Here is a 19,756-nt window from a genome sequence, read left to right as displayed (position 1 = left end):
CACAGTGGTTCCTTCTGGCCTTAAAAGTCTATTAAAATTGGAAGTGAAAATAAGACTGATTAGAGAGGGGACATATCATCTACCACTGCTGTTACTTAGTTACACAGTAGGAATTCCCTTTTTTAACTCCAAAATTAAAAAAAAAAACTCATAGCCTGTATCTGGATGTTAATCATTAAAGTGGCAAATATGAAGTGGGCTGTTCCCATAAGATGTTGGTTTAAGTGATATGAAAGTAGACCCAGGAATGAATGAATCTTGCAAACATTTGGCTTTTGTACTAGTTTTATTAAGTGCAGCTGTGGGATTAGACAGATGTCAATTCATTTACTCTGAGGGGCAGAATGAAGGGTGTGATGATTATTTAAGTCAGTATCTTATTTTGAGAGATGCTCCCTAACTTACCTTTCAAGGTTTGGTAAAATGCTTAAATACATACATGGACCCAGTCTTTCTTCCAGCTTTTATACTTTGCCTCAGATTTTCCTCAGTTTAACACTCTTAATCTGGGATTGGAGAACAGAGGCATATGGGAGAGGGGAGCTCTCTCTCCCACCCTTGTTCCCTTCTAAGAGCTAAAGGGTCACTTTTTAGTATGCAAACTGCTGGCCTGGTTGACTTCACTATTGGTAAAAAAGTTCTTTCCACAGATAATTATTTTGCTAAACAGGGTTACATTTTGGAGTCTGTCTCTGTAAGGAAGAGGGCAAAAGCCTTTTTTTTTAAATGGAAATACAGGGCTCCAGCAGTCACCAGATGCCCTGTATTGAGCTCCTACTGTGATAGCATGTTACTGTTTCTAAAGTTAAGTGAAATCTCATTTTAATCCCCTAAAGTTTTTTTTCCCCGAGGTGGGAAAAATTGGGCAGCCTTATTTTTAGGGCAGGATACAGATATTCCTTTATTTTTGGTCACCTACAGGAGCCCATAAATAAAGATTAATAATACTTAGTTGCAACCTAAGAAGCAAACTGCTTGTGTACAGTGAATAGGCTCAGAGCCAGGCCAGAACTCCCTCTCCACTGTGATCCTTACTTGAATATTATACTTTCCCTCTTACTAGTTTCATTAGTTGTGATGAAATCTGCAGTCATACAGATCACATGCCTACATTTAGCAAGGTGGGGCTCCATATGAACAAGCTAGCATCCTCTTCTAAAACTTTCTGCGGCTAGGCTTATCTTAGGCCTAGAGCTGACTAAGAACATTGAAAATCCAATTTTATTCTCCATGATTTGCACTGCTTGACTAAGAGCACGTGCTCCTGTATGAGCAGTAATGCTTTAACTTTCACAGAGCAGACCCCCCTCTTAACAGAGATGGTCTTAGCATCTCTCTTCCTTTGGATGATCAAATACCCATTTTAGCACATACAGCAATTGCTAACCCTGAAGGGAAAAAAGGGAAAGTGGCATTTTAGCCTCTACACTAGAGCCCAGCTCTCGAAGCACCAGCTCAAGTGCTGCAGCACTAGCATTGTTATTGTTAATGAATTAAGTGCAATAAGTGGTGACTCTTTCCACTGACCCCCCTCGGAAATCAAGCCACCCCCAAGCTCAATTTATTTAATGAAGTCTGACAGTTAAAACAGCCTCTACTTTATTAACAATTCCACACAATCTGCCTTTGGCTGAAGCTGGGTCTTCTCCTTAGCAAGGCTTCAGTTAGAAGATCTGGGGCCTTTAGTAAAGCCCAGTGGCCAGTCCAAGCCTCTGTTGTGCCTTACTGGCCATCCTCTGCAGGTGCTGCACACCATTAGAAAATGAGAGTCGTAAGACTTTCCTAGGCTCCTGCTAGTGCATATACACAGCTGGAAGTTAACCTGAAACTGTTAACAGCACACCTTCATTTCTAGTGTGTCCACCTGCTTGCTTACATACAGTATGGGAGATAGGTGATGGATGGTTCCATTGCTTGGTAACACAGAAGGTACCCTTCCTGTTTACATAGGCTTGTGGGCTGGAAACAATCCCTGCAGATGAAGAGCCCAGGCCAACAGAATCAGTCTCTGCTTCTCAAACATGAGGCCCTGAACTGCTCAGTCCATGTGGTTGGAGTCCAGCTCATCCAGGAACCGTCGACATTTCCCTATCAGCACTTTGATGGCTTCGCTCACCAGCACATCTGGGGGCAGGACACCTGTAGACTCCACTGAGACTAGGGAAACAGACAAGGGTCAGCCCAGCTACTACCCAACATCAGATCCTCCATGTTAATTAACGACTTGGATAATGGAATGGAGAGTATGTTTAGAAAATTTGCAGATGACACCGGGGGAGGAGCTTTAAGCACTTTGGAGGACAGGATTGAAATTCAATCAAGATAAGTGCAAAATACTACACTTAAGAAGGAAAAGATCAACTGCACAACTACAAAATGGGGAATAACTGGCTAGGTGGTAGTACCACTGAAAAGGATGAGGGGTTAAAGTGGATCACAAATTCACAACTTGTGAACAGGGCTAATATTCTGGGGTGTATTAGCAGGAATAGCCCAAGAGAGGAGGTAACTGTGAGGCCTCGGTTGGAGTACGGTGTCTGATTTCAGGCTCCACACTTCACGAAAGATGTGGAGAAAATGGAGAGTCCGGAGGAGAGCTACAAAAATAAGAGGTTCAGAAAACATTGACCCATGAGGAAAGGTTAAAACTGGTCTTGTTTAGTCTTAAGAAGACTTGGGGGGGGGGGGGGGGGCAGAGGAGGACGGACCTTGACAACAGTCCTCAGAGATGTTAAGTGCTGTTATAAAAACAAGGATCAGTTCTCCACATCCACTGAAGGTAGGACAAGAAGTAATGGGCTTAATTTGCAGCAAGAGATTTAGGTTAGATATAGTTAGAAAGTTTCTCCTAATAAGTGTACTTAAGCTCTGGAATAAGCTTCCAAGGGAGGCTGTGGAATCCCCATCGTTGGAAATTAAGAACAGGATGAACAAACACTGCCAGGGATGGTCTAGCTTTCTTTAGTCCTGCCTCAGCGTAAAGGGCTGGACTTGATCACTTCTCAAGGTCCATTCCCCTTCTATGATTCTATGCTCCCTGCCACTCTGCCTACCTGTGGCTACAAGCAGAGAGTGACCTGCATACAGTGACAAGTTAAGCCAATGTGGGCAACAGTTCAGACACTGCAGGGTTTGCTTCGTACAGGGAGAAGGAAATGTGAATGTCTCCTGCCCCAAAGCCAAGCCCCCCAGGGGCACCCACTGTAACATGAATGTATGAAAGGGTGGATTTTCTGCAGACAATGAAGAGGCTTAAAATAGCGTGATGACAAGTTTCTGAAGGGTGAGAAGCCAAGAAATGGGCTGAAGCATCCAGCAGAAGAAGAGGATTACTTACAGATGTAGTGATCTCGCACTCGTGCCAGGCGCACAAGGTTTTTCAGATCATCATGCCGAAAGATCTCCCGGCTAAACGTGTCCATCCGAGCATTGGCCACTCTTGCCACCTTCTTCCCTGCAGGAGATAGGGACAAATACATACCCCCTCTCCATACTAGTGGACCAGCGATCTGTTTCCTGCCAGCACTGCACCCAAAATATGCAATTCTCCCCACCAGGAAAAGGCATTGAAGTCCTACACAAAAAACTGCCTTACTTCCAAAACAAACTTCAGCAAGGCATAAGCCCGAATAGGTAGCTCCAGCTCAAAAAGATAATGTGCATCCTGTCCAACATTAGGCACAGTTCCACCTGAGGCCTCAAGACTGCTGGGAATGGCAAACTCACAGCCCACAGTTAGAACAAAGCCTTACGGACAACTGAGCAGCACCTGCAGCTGTAAAGAGCAATAGAAGAGCTAAATGGACAGGCATATCCTAGCCTGACATCTCAAGGAGAGAACAGCCTCAACCTCATCACCTTTTTACACATGACAAACCCATTCATTTGTAGAGCCCAAACCCAGAATCGAGATTCCGGATTGAGGGCCACTGGGGAAGCAGGCTCTGTTTGTACAATGCCTGGCTCTAGACTGTACTCAGTCTCATCTCTGCAAATGCAGAGTCCCTGGGGTAGAGGTGGAAGGTACCTTTGATGTTCTGAATCTCAATAACTCCAGGGGAGAAGCACTTTTTCAGCGTCTCAGCTGCCTCCCCCTCAATGGGCTGCAGCAGAGTGATGTCAGGCAGCAGCCGGTAACTAGCTGTGGCCACTGGAGAAAACTTGGCATGGTCTTTACCTGAGGGAAAAGAGATAAGAAGGCAGGAGCACATTGCAGCAACTCAGAGAGAGCAAGATCCCCCAGGGCTGCCATTACCATGGCTCTTCCTAGCTCAATTTACCCCAAGCAGGCCCTTCAGAATGGTACTGTCAGAAGTAACAAGACATCACAACCCAGTCTGACATTGCTGCTTTGTGTGGCCAGGATGGACGCCCAATTTAGTTTCTGGATGATGTGGTGCTCATCCTAGGTCCGCCTTGGGCTTCATTAAGGATACACAGAACCCACCTCCATTCAGAGTGCCCACTAATCCCTCATTCGAGAAGGTTAAGCTCTGAACTGCTCCTTAATGCCTGAAATTTAAGACAAAAAAGCTGAGAGCCAAGCCACACTCAAGGCCCCACAGATCAGGGAAAAATCCCTATGACCTCATGCCCACTACACACACCATACCCCACCTGAAGGACCCACGCTTTTCATCTCGCTGCCCCACTGAGCACCCTTGACTGACCTATGCCTTTGACACAGTGCATGAGCACATCAATTTCCTGGCCAGGCCGCAACTGGGCAATAAGGATGTCATCATGAACAGGCCGCAAATCTGCATCTGGGAACAGGTCTGCTTGATTTCCCAGGGGCACCCACGTGATGTGTTTGCTGTACACTGTGGAGAGACGTACGACAGGTATCAGGCCAAGCTGCCTCAGCACTTAGAGAGATGAGACAACACTTATACAAGAGGCTGCTGATCCCAGCAGGGCAGGGAAAATACAACCATGATGATTGGACCTTGCAAAAAGCAAGTTTCATAGAGGGAAGGGATCAGTTTTCTTCATGCCAGGGGGAGGGGAAGAGAGGAGTTCTCTTTCTGGTTGAGGTAGAGCTCACTGGGGTCAACAAAGCCCCTATCCTCTTGGGAAAGGGGAGAGTTTACTTCCAGAGGAGCATAGTTTTACCTCTGTGATTAATGTAGAGCTCATTGGGGTCAGATGACTCCTTGACCGCGCAAGGGTTCCGGCTGCATTTGATTTTCAGCTGGAACTGCAGCGTGTCAATTTCTGTGCCTTCCTCATCACCTAAAAAGGGATAGGGAAAGCAGAATAAGTCCTGCCTGGGCCATCTCCCCATTGACGAGATTCCCACTCCCTCCTGGAACAGCAGATTTACTCAATCCATCTGGCACTGGTTTCACTTCAGAGCAGCCTCCAATATTTCCATTTATCATAGGATCCCCTGCACAGGCTCTCACCTTGATTCTTATATTCAAAGAGGCGTGGGTCAGCTCGGATGGGAACGAGGCCCAAGCGATGGGCCAGGATCTCATCCTGCACAATGGACGTGTTGTTGTACACAAAGACCTTCTCTACAGCCATCGTCGGCACCTGAGGGAGAAGGAGACAGAGCAAATCAGGCAGGCAGTACCCCAGCCATGCACTATTTGCTAAGCACCATTCCCTAACACCCAGCCAGAAGTTCTCTTACTCCACCCCCACCCTCTTTGGGGTTTGATTAACTCTTGCTCTTCACGGACACCATTACCAAAGGAGGGATCTAGACGAGGATCCTGTATCTTCTCTCTGCTCCTCACTTGAGTGTTACCATTGATTTTAATAGGATTTGCATTACCCCATATGAGCAGTTGTAGAACTTGGCCCTATGCTGGGGGGACAGATCTGAGCATAGGATCGGGGTGGGGTGGGGGGGTGACACTGTTTAACAGCTACTAGCAGCTGGACTACATTTATCCCAGAAATGCAACAGCTTTTGCTGATGGTCTCTTATATGCCCTCTAAGCTCTCCTAGCTTACAGAGGGACTATTTGCCTCTCTCAGGGGCAGAGACTATGCATTGTGAGCTCGGCAGCCCATGGAATATTCTCACTGCACTTCAAGCCTATTCTCCACCCCACTGAGTTTGGGGCTTCTGTCTTCTCTACACCCCTCAGTCATAATCTTGCCTTTCCCAAAAGTTGGGTCTCACTTCCCGACACTCCTAGGAGCTAGAGCCCCAGCCGGCCTCCCTGGAGACTTCTTTACCAGTCAACACAATGCAGGTTCTGGGCAAAGAACGAGAAGATTGGGATAAATTTTTGTCCATCCCAAAGCAGCTCAACTTTAGCCAGGACTAGCAGTGAGAAATAGCTATGACAGGATTTCATGGGACCAGCAGCTGGGTCAGACAGCCCTGGCGTGAAGGTCCAGAAGCCCCTGCTGGGTACCTCAGCGAGCAGGATACGCCGGAAGGCATTGGCGATGGCTGCGTCGATCCCCACCATGTCGAACTCCAGCGTGCTCTCGTCCATGCGGATCACGTCCACCCGGAAATTCTGCAGGGCAGAGGCAAGGGAGCAGAGTCACTGGGGGGTCCCCAGTTCCCGGAAAGGGGGGGGGGTGAGGTGCGGCTGGGCTGTGCTAGCTGCCGCCAGGTGACCGGGCAGCCTAGGGCCTGTCCCTTAGCCAGGCCCGGGGCCACCTGCCACAGGGCTGCAGAGACTAGCCACGGGAGACCCCAATCCCCCTCCCCCGCTCTGCTCTCAGGGCCCCGCCCCCCCCCGCTCCCTTCACCCACCCCCCTCCCCCACTCGGGGCCCCAGCGGCTTCTCACCTTCTCGAACTCGGCCTGGTCCCAAGCGTCGTCGTACCCGGGGTAGTTGCCGGGGAAGTCCGTGGTGTGCACCTGAAGCGAAGCAGAGAGCTCGGTGCTGGGCGGGGCCGCTACCGGACCCAGGACCCCTCGTGCCCGCCCCCACCCCCCCAACCGCCGCCTGCGCGCTAGGCCCCGCCCCTTGCCCCACGCCCGGGAGTGACGTCCCCCCCCCCCCGCAAGTCACTCACGTTGCGGACCCCGAACTCCCCAAGTACCACACGGCTCCGCATCTCCTCCACGCCGCCGCGCGCCGCCATGCCCCGCTCGCAGCCCCGGGCACGCGACGCAGCGACAAGGGTGCTCGCCACTGCGCAGGCGCTTGAGCACGTCCCCGCCTCTCCGTCACGTGATACGGCCCCTGCCTTTTCGACGGCGCTGGCGTAGGGCACCGGCTTGGTCTTCACCATATTGGGCGTGGCGCTGTCATAGGAAACAGCCGCTGCTACTCCCGTGTAGTTGTCGGCGTTAGCAGCTGGGCTGGGTGCGCGCTGTCCGGATAGTAGGGCACAGCGCCGACCCTTCTCCCAGAGGTGCCCTTCTTCACGCTCGCTTTTTCTGCCACAACCAAAATGGCGTCGCGGCCAGGCCGCTATTACGAAAAGTCGCGAGAGTAAAGGCGCTTCCACGTCCTCGGCCCGAGCGGCTGACGTCCGTGTCCGTCACCTCCGGGTCCTCCGTGGTTGAGACGCGGCTTCCCCGAGCCCCTGCGGCGCGGCCGGGGGCTCCTGTCCCCCTAGCCAAGGGGGATGATGTCGGGGCCAGCGGGGGCAGGCGGCGGCGGCGGGAGGAGCGGGGCCGGCGCGGAGTGGGGCGGCTTCGAGGACACGCTGCAGGTACGGGCCGCGGGGGCCGGCCTGGGGGAGCCGCTGCGGGGCGCCCAGGGCTAGTGGCGGGGGGAGGCGGCCTGGCCGGCCTGTGCAGCCCCGAAGCGGTCAGCCCTGCGGGGGCCCCCCCTTGCGCTGCCCCTCGGGCGGCGGCGGCGGCACCTGCTCTGGCTGCGGGACCGTAGCGCTGGGGCGGGGTCTCCCCTGGCCCGAGCCTCGGCTCTGCTGAGCCTGGCTCACTGTCCGTCTGCCCTGGGCGCAGGGGGGAGGCTCCGCCGTGATCGACATGGAGAACATGGACGACACGTCTGGCTCCAGCTTCGAGGACATGGGCGAGATGCACCAACGCATGAAGGAGGAGGAGGAGGAGGACGTGGATGCCGAAGCTGCTGCGGCAGACGAGGAGGATGGAGAGTTTCTGGGTATGAAAGGTTTTAAGGGACAGCTGGGCCGACAAGTAGCTGACCAGGTGAGCAGAGTGCTGCAAGGATGGGGCCCTGGCTATGTTACCTTCATGCACTGGCTCTGACTGTGGTGGGCGCCAGATCCCATCTCAGGGCCAGGTAGCCCTTTCCCAATTGACCCTGTTCTCTCCTGGCCTCTATTCCTCATCTCCTTGAGGGTTTCCCAGTGCTCCAACCTGAGTCCCATTGTGGCCCTGATGTCCTTTGTCCTGCTTCCTCCCAGGCTTTGGGTGGGATGCTGATCTCTCTGAAGATGTTTCTGTTTCCTCCTGGTTATTTAGCCACCTGGTGCTTTGGTTCTAGGGGAATCTGCTCAGAGCAGCATTGCAGAAGGAGTGTTCAGTCTGCTACAGTTGCCCATTTCTCTCCGCAGATGTGGCAGGCAGGTAAGAGACAAGCCTCGAAGGCCTTCAGTCTCTATGCCAACATAGATATTCTCAGACCCTACTTTGATGTGGAGCCCATCCAAGTTCGGAACAGGTGAGCAAACTGGGCAGAGGGGCAAATGATTCAGGTCATGCAGGCTTCTCACCTGCTTTTGAGCAGCTGTATGCACTGCTGTGGCCCATACACCAGGTGCTTTAGAAGGGCTGCCCCATGATAATGGACCAGGGACACATAGTAGAGGTGCCACCTGAATAGGGCAGAAGAGCCATGCCATAAAATGAGCATCATCCACGCTATTTCTTGTATAATGAAGGCCTGGATTGCTCCTAATTAGTCCACTTCTGCTTATGGGCTTTTTATGGAGAAAGCTTTTGGGGGGGAAAGTGCTCCAGGATACTCAAAGTACTTATCCCTCTTTATCCCTAAAGAGTTACATCAATACATCCCCTAACTGAGTTGGATGTTGTTTCATTTGAAGCCTGTTGGTGCATTCTGTGTTCAAGACATAGAGTTTGTGGAGCTGAGCCCAGCAGCTCCTTTAGCTTTTCATTGTTGCTAATCTCTCATCCTGTGTGGGGAAAGCGCAGAGGTCTACTAAACCTCCATCTGTCCCACACAACGTTTGTTTCCACAGGTGCAAAGCTTTGGCTGTCTCCTCTATGATAGCCTCTCTACACTTTCCCATGGTGCCACCCTGCCCTCAGGACACCAGGGAAGAGTTTTTTCAGAAATCTGCTTGTGCACAGAGGGCTAGGATTGCAATACAGATCCTTTCCTTCTAGGGCACTGTTTCCAGTCTGGTCCCTGGTTGCTATTGGGATTGACTGGCTCTGTTGGGGGTCAGAGGGAAAGAGAGATGGAGCCTTACATCACTAGAGCACTGGTTCCAATATGGCCCCAGGTCACAGGGTTACACTGGCTCAGGAGATCAGGGAATAGAATACAGCATCTCTCACTTCTCAGGTTTCTTGTTAATTTTTTAATTGTCTTCCTTGCTCTTGACATCCTCCTGCGCTTTTGTGCGGTGCAGATTGCTGGAGTCCATGATCCCCATGAAGATGATTAATTTTCCCCAGGTGAGTTCCCTTGTGATGAACCAGGCTCTGTATCCTGAGTGAATGGGCTTCAGAGGCATTGGAGCGCTTAATCAGATGTTTGGGAGATGAGTGTGTTAGAAATGCCTATCAGTACTCTGCACACCTTTGCCTGAGGGGGTTTCAGCAGTTGTGACCGACAGCAAGGAGACCATAAGTCCGGCCCTCTTAAGGCAGTGCTGCCCTTTATGTCTCTCTCAGAGCTGGCACAATCGTACAGCACCTACTCACTTCCACCCCCAAGTCCAGTGCTCTCCAAAGCTGTCAGTTTGCTAAGTAATAAGCCTGTCAGCAAAGTGCTGCTGACACAGTGCTACAGACAGCTTTTGTTCGCTCTCTCACTAATTGTACTGGAGCTGACTATGGCCTGAGAGCAGGGAACTCTGGGCTCTGACACAGACGCCTTTTGTGGCCTTGTGTTTTGCCTCCCTTCTCCCCCCACCCCCTCCAAAATAGGGCTCTATGGATGAATTTGTTAAAGCACTTTGCCATGCATGTGTAAGGGTGATTGCGTATGGATTGTGTGGGACAGAAGTTCTTGTATGGTCCCTCAACCAGATTTCCTGGTTAATTCCCATTAAACCACATCCCCCTACTCCCATGCAGTAGGACCCTAGCTCCTGATCTGACTCCTCAGTCAGTATCTCAGTTAAGCTTCCTCCTTAACCCTTACTCGTATGATTGGTTCTTTTTGGTTCCTATCACCAGCCTTTGCTGTAATTGCTCAGGTCAGTAAGTGACCAGAGTATGAGCTAGGACTAGGACACTTCCCATATAGCCTGGAGGTGGTCTGGCTTCCTGCAGCACTAACTAAACCCCTCCCTTCTCTGTCTCCCCTTGTAGAAGATTGCAGGTGAGCTCTACGGCCCCCTCATGCTGGTCTTCACGTTGGTGGCCATCCTGTTGCATGGGATGAAGACCTCAGACACCATCATTGTAAGGGAACATTTCAGTTTCAAGCCAGGGTTTGCACCAGGCTTTGAGCTGCTGTTGGTTACACAGGGTGCTTCTGTTTTGAGAGTGACTTAGAAATGCGTTGGTGAAGGGGACCTTGGTGTGTGGTAGGGCCTATTGTTCTGGGGCTGGCAGGGTCAGAAGAATCCAATGCTCTGCTGTCTGGGAAGCTCGGAAAGAGCCTACTGCAGTGGATGGACCAGTGCAGGGGTGTAGTGCTGCTTAAGCAGTCCAGAGAGGTGCTCTGGCACCTGAAATCCAGGACAGGATGGTCAGGAGCGAGAGGAGCCGCCCTAGCCTGGGAGAGGAGCGGAGTGCTGTGCCCAGTGAGTGCCCAGAAAGGTCCCGGGGTGAGTTGTGAGTGGGGATTTCGTGGGATTGGGACTGGTGGAGTTGGGGGGCCAGGATATTGAGATGAGTGGGGGCTGTGACCAGTGGGGCTGAGGTGTTGGGCACTGCTAGGAGTGGGATGTATGGTCAGGGCTGCTGGGATGCGTGTGGGGGCTGTCAGGATAAGTTGGGGCTGGTGGAAAACCATTGCCATTAACTGATCAGCCAGTTAAATTGGGTTTATGGAGCAGCCCAATAAACATAGCTGGAGAATACCAGTGAGCGTTGCCCTAATTTGACATTTGTAGAGATTATTAATGTTGTAAAAACAGTATCTTACTTGTGCTGCCAGTGGGATTTTTGACTAAGCATATGCGTGCTTTGGATGTGCCTTGCTACTTAGCTTTTATACACCAAACTGTAAACTGAGTTATGTATGTTTTATGTTGATACGATACATGTATTTGGGGGGAGGGATAGCTCAGTGGTTTGAGCATTGGCCTGCTAAACCCAGGGTTGTGAGTTCAATCCTTGAGGGGGCCATTTAGGGATCTGGGCCAAAAATTGGGGATTGGTCCTGCTTTGAGCAGGGGGTTGGACTAGATGACCTCCTGAGGTCTCTTCCAACCCTGATATTCTATGATTCTATGATTTATTAGTAAGGTCTGAAGTCTCAATTGCTGTTATGCAGCTTTTCAGTTAAATGTACTGGTAAAACGTTAGATGTTGGATATGGGGGCTTTTTTATGGTGATGTCAGACACACTCATGTGTGACAGAATTACCAACTTGAGATCACTTCTGCAAGACTCCTGCACTATACAATTAGCACTGATTCACTGGTCCATCCCCCCTGGATGCTGCTAGCCAGGCATTAGGTAAACATCTACCAAAGGCAAGGGGAAATCTGCTGATGGTGGGTAGTGGTTGGTTGGTAACTGTTCTGTGTGTGGTGTCTTATCTGCCATCCTCTTCACCTTCTTGCTCTCTCTGCAGAGGGAAGGCACACTGATGGGGACAGCAATTGGCACATGCTTCGGTTACTGGCTGGGCGTCTCCTCCTTCATCTATTTCCTGGCATACCTGTGCAATGCCCAGATCACCATGGTGCAGATGCTGTCACTGCTGGTATGTTCAGAGCGGGGTTCCCAGAGTGCAGGGTAGCTGCACAGAGCTCCACCAGGGGATGGAGGATGGGAATGTAGCCCTTGCATCATGGTAAACTGATGGTTTCTATTTGTGGCTGTACTGTATACATATGAACAATCCCTTGGGGCAAGGCAGGAATTTACTTTAAGTCCCAAGCTGTTATCCCTGCTGGGGACCCCTCTCCTGGGACAAGGGGAGGGGGCAGTTGCTCCAGACTAACAGCTTGTTTCTTTCCCTGATTTCAATGCCCAGCTGTGAAACTGGGAGATTCCCATTTGCCTCTAGACATAAGTTAGTTTCCTTCATCTGCCACAGCCAGGCCCTGTGGTATCTAAGTCCACAGTAGGGCCTACTGCCAGACCCACCTCCAGCAGGCCCTGGCATTCTGGGGCAGGAAGCCATACCTCCAGCCATCACAGTAGCCACAGCTGGTTGTGTGATAGTTGGCTGCTGCACCTCTCTGGCGTACATGCACCTAGTGAAGCTTTGGTGTGCTCAGAGTAAGCTGCTACTTTTCATGTCCAGTGCACATTATGTGCCTCCATGTGGGGCTGCCACTCTTACCATACATTTTCTGTTCCTTTCAGGGCTATGGTCTCTTTGGACACTGCATCACCCTCTTTGTTACCTATAACATCCACTTCCACTCCCTCTTCTATATCTTCTGGCTGGTGATTGGCGGCCTCTCCACACTACGAATGGTAAGGGATGGGCAGCCCAGCAGGGGCTCTCTGCTAAGCAGGCTTGTCAGCTGTAATTTTGCAGAGATACACCTTTGATGTCACTCCTCCCTCACCTGAGGTTAGTGGCTAAAGTCTGGATCTTGCTAGGCTAGGGGGAGCCCCACTGCAGGTGAACTAGAGGAGACAGCAGTGTGATGTGCTTTCTGCTCTGCAGGACTGGCAGTAATTCCCATCACAACTGAGTGGGATGTCATGGGAAGCAGCCTGACTCCCCTTGTAGTGGGCAGCATGATGGGGAGTCCTGGAGGTCCATACCCATTCCCACAAAGAGTTCCCAGTATCCATTAGCACTGACAAGAGGTGACTGTTCACTGAACATGGTACCTTCTAACCCTTACCAACTTCCTCTGGCTAGACCCAAGAGCTCTGTCTAGGGATATTGGAGACCTGATTGCAGCAGGAATCTGCCTGAAGAGGGGGTGAGGGATCAGCAAGCTCTTGCAGCTTGGCCCATCTCCCATGTGCATCTCCTGCTCAAGATTCTGAAGTCAGAGGCGGGGCCTTGTCTGTCTAACCCGGGTCTCTTTCCTAGGTTGCTGTGCTGGTGTCACGCACAGTAGGACATACCCAGCGGCTCATCCTGTGTGGAATCCTGGCTGCTCTGCACATGCTTTTCCTCCTCTATCTGCACTTTGCCTATCACAAGGTGGTGGAAGGTAAGAGAAGGCAACACCTGTTTAGGCTTGGGGTTATTGACTGGGCATCCTGGGGCCCTGGTTTCTGTTCTTCCCAAGCTGTAGCACAGTTCTGGGTCAGGTAACACAGGAATTGCCATATGTGATCAGATGTGAGATCCATCTACTCTAGTATCCTGTCTGTCAGTGGCCAGTACTAGATGCTTCAGAGGCAGGTCTAATGTGGTATAATCTGCTGCCTGCGTTCAGTCTCATTCGAATAGCTACAGCCTGGCATAAGCCTTGAAGCACAAGAATTGATAGCCCTTCCAAAGTGTTAGCATAAGTGTTAACTGTGGATATTCTTGTAATCCATATAAATGTCCAGTTCCTCTTTGAATCTTGCTAAATTCTTAGTCTTACTTGCTGCCTGTGGCAGGGAGTTCCAAGGTCTAATTATGCATTTGTATGAAAAAAGTATGTTTATCTACTTTGAATGTAACATCCCTTGTTCTTGTGTTATGAGGCAGGGAGAATTCCCTTGTTTAGACCATCCATTATATATAATCTCCTCTGACTGTAAACAATGCCAGTCTTTTCAAATGAGTTTTTCCAGGTCCCTCATCATTCTTGCCACCCTTCTCTAAATCCCTTGAGATAGGGTGACCAGAACTACATGCAGTATTCCAGATGCGGCCCCACCCTTGATATTTATAGAATGGCTTAACGTTTTTTGGAAGTCAGCACTGCCCTGTCATGGATCCATTCTCTCTGCTGGAGCAAGGGCTCCAAGTCCACAGTGTGAGACTCTTCTGCTGGGAAGAACATTTTCCAAAGGCTTGCCCTAGAAATCACTTGCTTTAAAGGGGTTACAGGCAGGGCCTGGGGCACAGGTCTTCAGTCTGTACTTGTATTCCCTGCCACACCAGGTCCATATTTGTACTGCAGAGAGATACAAATGTCTCACAGCCCTTGCCAGCTGCAGCTCCCGCTGTAAATATTTTATGCATAATTAAGGATGAAAAACAGGAGATCTGTGGGACTGCCCTGAGGGACAACTGGACAGGTGCTGAAGTCAAATGGAGAGAGGGCTCCCTCAAGCTGAGGGTACCTAGGAGTATCTCAGGGGAGCATGTGACACTGCAGTGGTCCCCCAGAGAGGATGATGGCTGACAGTCTCAGGGTGAGGGGCTCTGTATTCCACTCTTCAGATACACAGCCACCCTGCCCTACTGCAGAGGTGACAGGCTCTTCTCAGTGCAGCTGTTTGGCCACGTGCACACAGGGCTCGTTCTGGAAGTATTACTGCTTGTATGAACCTAAAAGCTACCTGTCCTGAGACCCCAGCCTCCAGCATACATGTGCAATACCTCTGAGCATGTGCCCTGTCTGCCTGGCCAGAGTGGAATAGAAACACTCTTCCCTTAGTGTCTAACTCTCACTTCTTACCCTCCTCCACAGGTATCCTGGACACGTTAGAAGGACCCAACGTCCCCCCCTTTCAGAGAGTCGCCAGAGACATCCCCGTTGTTTCCTCTGTTGTACTGAACACAACAGCCAAAGCCATCGCATTGACCCTGTAGCCTCATGGACTCTGACTTGCTGCCCTCACCTCTTCTGGGGCCATTAGGTCATAACCTCCTGCTGTTACCTGGGGAAAGGACAAAAGAGCAGGACTTGGTTTCTCTGCACCTCTTTCGGGGAGCTGAGTGCAGGGCTCCCCCTTGTGTCTCAAAGGAACTCAGCTCTTCCCAGCCTGCATCTGTGCTGGTCAGAGCTGTCCTCTCAGCCTCCTGCACACTTAGCTGGGATTTTATAGCTGCTGTTCCCACCCTAACCCTTTTGCTTGTCTTGTAACTAGCAGCCTATGTGCTCTGCTCCCCTTCTGAAGAGGGAGGAATTAAATGGATGTTGGTGCTGAGTGATGCCTTATGTTAGAACCTGCTCATATAGGGGAGAGAAGGAAAAGTTTTTTGTTGGGTCCCATCTAATCTTTCCCTCTCCCCTCCCAGAGCTGAACAGGATTATGCATTGCAGCCTGTTCCCTGGGCCTTTATCTGGTGCATTTTTAAAAGTCCTGTGAGGGGGCTTCCCTTGAGCAACTATTCAGTAACTCAAAAGGCCCTTCAACATTAGCAAAGGTGCCCTGAGAATCTGCTGGAACATTGCACTGCTTAACTGAGCCCCCTTCCTCTTTAGCATTCCCCACAAACAATTCCTCTCCATTTCCAATAGGTGCAGGCTTATCTCACCCTGCTTCCCCTCTTGTTGCTATATGTCATAGCCAGACTGACCAAGTCTTGGTCATGGAACTCAGTCCCTCCACCTCCATGATCGCGCTGTTGCTCTTCTGATACCTCCCCTGCTTTATTGTTCCATGGGACAGGGGTTCCCCCACCCATCCCACTGGCAACTGCATTACTTGAGCCTGCTCATAGCAGTTGGCAGAGGTGCTTATTTACCTTCTTCTAGATAAACCTACTGTAGGATGGTGCACAATTGCCTAGAAAACCACACTCCGTTATCAGTGGCTCACAATCAAGCTGGTGGGGCATCTCAAGTGGGGTCCTGCAAGGATCAGTCCTGCACCTCGTTCTATTAAATATCTTCATAAATGATTTGGATAATGGCATGGAGAGTACACTTAAAGTTTTCTGATGATACCAAACTGGGAGGGGTTGCAAGCAGTTTAGAGGACAAGATCAGCATTCAAAGTGATCTTGACTGGAGAAATAATCTGAATTAGGGACAAATGCAGAGTACTACAATTAGGAAGGACTAATCAGTTGCACAAATACAAAATGGGAAAGGACAGCCTAGGAAGGAGTACTGCAGAAAAGGGTCTGGGCATTATAGGAAATCAAACTAAATGAATCCGTTTAACACGGTTGCAAAAAAAAAAAATCTGGGATGTATTAACAGGAGTGTTTAAGCTTCCACTCAGTACTGATAATACTCCAGTTGAGGCCTTGTATCCAGTTCTGGGCATTACACTTTGGGAATGTGGACAAACTGGAGAAAGTCCAGAGGAGATCAACAAAAGTGATTGATGGTCTAGACAATGATTTATGAGGAAAGATTGAAAAAAAAGTTGGGTTTGTTTAGTCTGTAGTAGACTGAGGAGGGACATAAGCCTTCAGGTATGGAAAAGGTTGTTATAAAGGAAAGTGATCTCCTTAACCACTGAGGACAGGATAAGAAGCAAGGGGCTTAAATTGCAGCAAGGGAGATTTAGGTTAGACTTTAGGAAAAACTTTCTACTGTAAGGGTAGTTAAGTAGTGGAACAAATTACCTATGGAGGTTGTGGAATCCCAGTCACTGGAAGTGTTAAAGAACAGGTTAGACAAACCACTGTCAGGGATGGTTGAGAGAATAATTCCTGCCTCTGTGCAGGGGACTGGACTAAATGACATATCAAGGTCCCTTCCAGTCCTGCGTTTCTATGATTCTTGGCAGTAAATGCAAATCACTTACTCTGCCTGTCTCCTAGCTGTGGACATTGGTTTTCATGTCTGGTGTAGCGGAGGGGCTTCCTGCTCCCTAGCACACTCCATGAATTGTTTGCCCTCAGCTGTCCAACCTCTTAGTCTGAGGCTCAAATACTGTTTCCCAAAAGTGTTTTTAAGCAGATTCTCTGGCCTTCTCCACTCCATTTGGACCACTCAGGTAACACCAGGGGAGCAGAAAACATCTATTAGTCCCCTGCAGGGGATTCCCCTATGCGGTGGGAGGTGTGGGGAGAGAAAGAGAGGGAAGAAGAGTCTCTACAGTGCATTATAGCAGATGTATTCAGCTCATAGGCCTTCTGCTGCAGGGGCTATGGCAGAGTGCAGATGAGCAGCTCAAACTAGCCCTAGCTACTGGCTTGTCTTCTGGCAGCCATAGCCAGCTAGTGCAAATGAGAGCAGCCTCCAAGCTATTCCAACCTGTACCAAGGCAGCGAGTAGATGGCTCTCAGCTTTCCCCCTCCCCCGAAGGCTGGGCTAGGTTGCTTTCTGTAGCAGAGGACCCATATTTCATAGAATCTCCCCTTAGCTGTGGGTAGAGCTATTCAAGCACCTAACTATATATTGCTACCATGAAAGACAGTGATTAGACAACAGGCCAGGGAAAGTATGGGAATTACTCTAGTGTGGTGGTTACCGCTCTCACCTAGGACTGGGGAGACCCTGTCCCAGTGTTTCTGGAAAAAAAATGAAATAACTTCAGCAGGAATGTCAGAGGCAGTCATCTTGTAGCACCCCCTTGCAGCTGGGTGTGCCTGTGCCCCAGATCTGCCTCATTTCTACCCCCTCTCCCTGAGCAGGAACTGCACAAGTTTCACTGTTACTCCCAGGCTTGGTTTGTTTATTGGCACACATGTAACTTTCTTATTCCCACATTAATGGAAAGTCCAAACTCCCAACTGTCCAGCCAAAGTAACATTCCCTTTGGGACTTCTGCCAGGCCTGGGTGCCTCTTTCATAGACTGTTTTAAGTACACTCCCAAGCCAAATCAATAAATCACCGATCCTCTTTAAATGTGCCCTTCCTCAAACTCCTCTCCAAGACATCCATATGTACAGTCATAAGAAAAATCAATAAAACATACATCCAGTCTCCCTTTATCAAGTGATACTTCCTAGGGCTCTCCTTGGCCACAGGTTCCTTTCCAGAGCTCATAATTACCTGTCTTCCTCACCCCCGGGTACCATCCTGCCATCTTCCTCAAGGCCCATCTTGTTGGTACTTCCTTTCCTTTCCTTCTTCCTAAGAACTATCTGACTTTATATAGGGTAGAGGTGCCCACTACTAACCTTATTAGGAGGTACTTAACTGGCCACAGCGGGACTGAGTCCACTCCCTGTTAAGGGGCTAGCCCCAACTATGACAAGGAGAAACGGAGAAAGTGCTGCATCAGACTGTCCCGTAGCCTGATGGCTAGGGACTACTCCTGTGATGTGGAAGAACTCAGTTCAAACCGCTTCGCCACAGCAGGCAGAGAGCAAAACTCAACCAGGATTTTCCCCAACTCAGGAGAGGGCCCTAATGACTGGACTACAGGTTATAAGGGAGACTTTTTCCTTCCTCCCACCAGGCCATTTTGTGACTCTAGCCTCCCTTGCCTTTGTTGAAATGCAGAACTTTGAGTTGGGTCAAAATTAAAGGTTTTGATATTTCTGAAACATTTTGATTTTTTTGGTTTTGGTTGAAATTATTTGCTGAACTCACATTTCACGATGAACAAACTCGCACTTTTTGACAAATAAACTATTTGACAAACAATTTTTGCTCAGCTCTGCTGCTTAGTCACCTGTCTCTTTGTGCCACTTGGTAACTTTCCACTCTCCAAACCCTCTCCCTACAGACCAATGTGCTCAAACTAACTTCCCAACCCTCAGACACCCTCCTTAGCAAAACTATTGTGTGATCCGAGTACAGTCATTAAGGTCAGCTTTCTTTTGTGCCCAGTCTTAGGAAGACAAGAGACAGCCTTTACCAACAGAGATGGAATCCATGCATGCACAGACAGAGGGGCATTCATGATCCAGCAGTTTTCATAGTAACAACTTCATAATATCAACCAGAATTCCTAAATTGTACATAGGTTCCCCAATTCATCACAGGCTCCTACCCAGGGATACAGGTACATTCCCACAACGCACATACCCTGCAATGTAAGTTCCTGCCTGGAATTGCCTGTCTGGCTTCCCTTCTCAGGGCAGCTTATTTGGGCTTATGATCGGCCAGATTGACCCAATCAGGATCACTTTGGGGGCAGTGTCTAGAGTCAGGTACTCTGAGTGGCTTACTTTGGTCCACTGTCCTCTTTTCTAATGTCTTGGGTGTAGGGCCTAGGTTCCAACTAGTCCCTTCTGCTCTCATAATCTAGAATGAGTCTATTCCTGTTCTTCCCTGAATGCTGTTTCTTCCAACACCAAATGGAGTACATGCAACAGGACTGATTTGGAGATGGGGAAGGATAGAGACTCATCTCTAGGCCATTGGGCTCTATGCCACTGGGATGATTCCAGGCCAGCTCAGCAGGGCCCAAAACTCATTGCCCTCTCAGCTGGCCCACGGACACTGCATTTTTTGCTAGGCCAGGCTCCATCAAAACTGGGTCTTCAGGGCTCCCAACACAGAGATAAAGAACTGTGTCTCCGCTTCCACATCTAGTGATGGTTCCTCCAGCTTAGGCCCAATGCCTGGGTCCCAGTCCATTCCCTCATGCTCACTGAAAGCCCAGCAAATGTCAGTGTGCAGGGCTCTCTGGGGAGTGCCACACCCTAGTCTGGGACTACAGCCTGGCATAAGGTCTGACACCCCTTGACTCCATGCTGCTAAAAGCGGCAGTGTGGTTTGTTTCATTCCTTTTCCCAGTCCCAGTTTGTATTTTATGAGCACGAGTG

At 49.9% G+C, this 19,756-nt stretch overlaps 2 protein-coding genes across 2 annotated transcripts; one reads left to right on the top strand and one right to left on the bottom strand.

Moving 5' to 3' along the window:
- Window positions 1-267: 267 nt before the first annotated feature.
- On the bottom strand, window positions 268-7,365 carry POLR1C (RNA polymerase I and III subunit C). The gene is made up of 9 exons (XM_084625004.1): window positions 6,994-7,365; window positions 6,764-6,835; window positions 6,378-6,485; window positions 5,409-5,541; window positions 5,116-5,235; window positions 4,671-4,823; window positions 4,028-4,177; window positions 3,338-3,454; window positions 268-2,157 (listed from the first exon to the last, which is right to left on the bottom strand). Exons 1-9 carry the CDS (start codon window positions 7,210-7,212, stop codon window positions 2,039-2,041), a joined length of 1,191 nt encoding a protein of 396 aa, XP_084481130.1. The 5' UTR covers window positions 7,213-7,365; the 3' UTR covers window positions 268-2,038.
- A 51-nt stretch (window positions 7,366-7,416) lies between these two features.
- Window positions 7,417-18,529, top strand: YIPF3 (Yip1 domain family member 3). The gene is made up of 9 exons (XM_084625005.1): window positions 7,417-7,638; window positions 7,892-8,098; window positions 8,467-8,573; window positions 9,511-9,556; window positions 10,418-10,510; window positions 11,854-11,985; window positions 12,594-12,707; window positions 13,282-13,405; window positions 14,825-18,529. The coding sequence occupies exons 1-9, from the start codon at window positions 7,552-7,554 to the stop codon at window positions 14,944-14,946; spliced, it is 1,032 nt and encodes a 343-aa protein (XP_084481131.1). The 5' UTR covers window positions 7,417-7,551; the 3' UTR covers window positions 14,947-18,529.
- Window positions 18,530-19,756: the final 1,227 nt, after the last annotated feature.

The sequence above is a fragment of the Lepidochelys olivacea genome (genome assembly GCF_965140295.1).
Source record: "Lepidochelys olivacea isolate rLepOli2 genome assembly, chromosome: 3".
Lineage (NCBI taxonomy): Eukaryota > Metazoa > Chordata > Testudines > Cheloniidae > Lepidochelys > Lepidochelys olivacea.
This window is presented reverse-complemented; position numbering and strand designations above follow the sequence as displayed.

Coding starts and splice junctions, on each gene's coding strand:
- POLR1C (XM_084625004.1), bottom strand. CDS start 7,212: ATGGTGAAGACCAAGCCGGTGCCCTACGCCAGCGCCGTCGAAAAGGCA. Junction 4,178..4,670: donor GCACTGTGTCAAAGGCATAG/GTCAGTCAAGGG, acceptor CTTTTCCCTCAG/GTAAAGACCATGCCAAGTTT. Junction 3,455..4,027: donor TGAGATTCAGAACATCAAAG/GTACCTTCCACC, acceptor TATCTCCTGCAG/GGAAGAAGGTGGCAAGAGTG.
- YIPF3 (XM_084625005.1), top strand. CDS start 7,552: ATGATGTCGGGGCCAGCGGGGGCAGGCGGCGGCGGCGGGAGGAGCGGG. Junction 8,574..9,510: donor CCCATCCAAGTTCGGAACAG/GTGAGCAAACTG, acceptor TGTGCGGTGCAG/ATTGCTGGAGTCCATGATCC. Junction 12,708..13,281: donor GCCTCTCCACACTACGAATG/GTAAGGGATGGG, acceptor TCTCTTTCCTAG/GTTGCTGTGCTGGTGTCACG.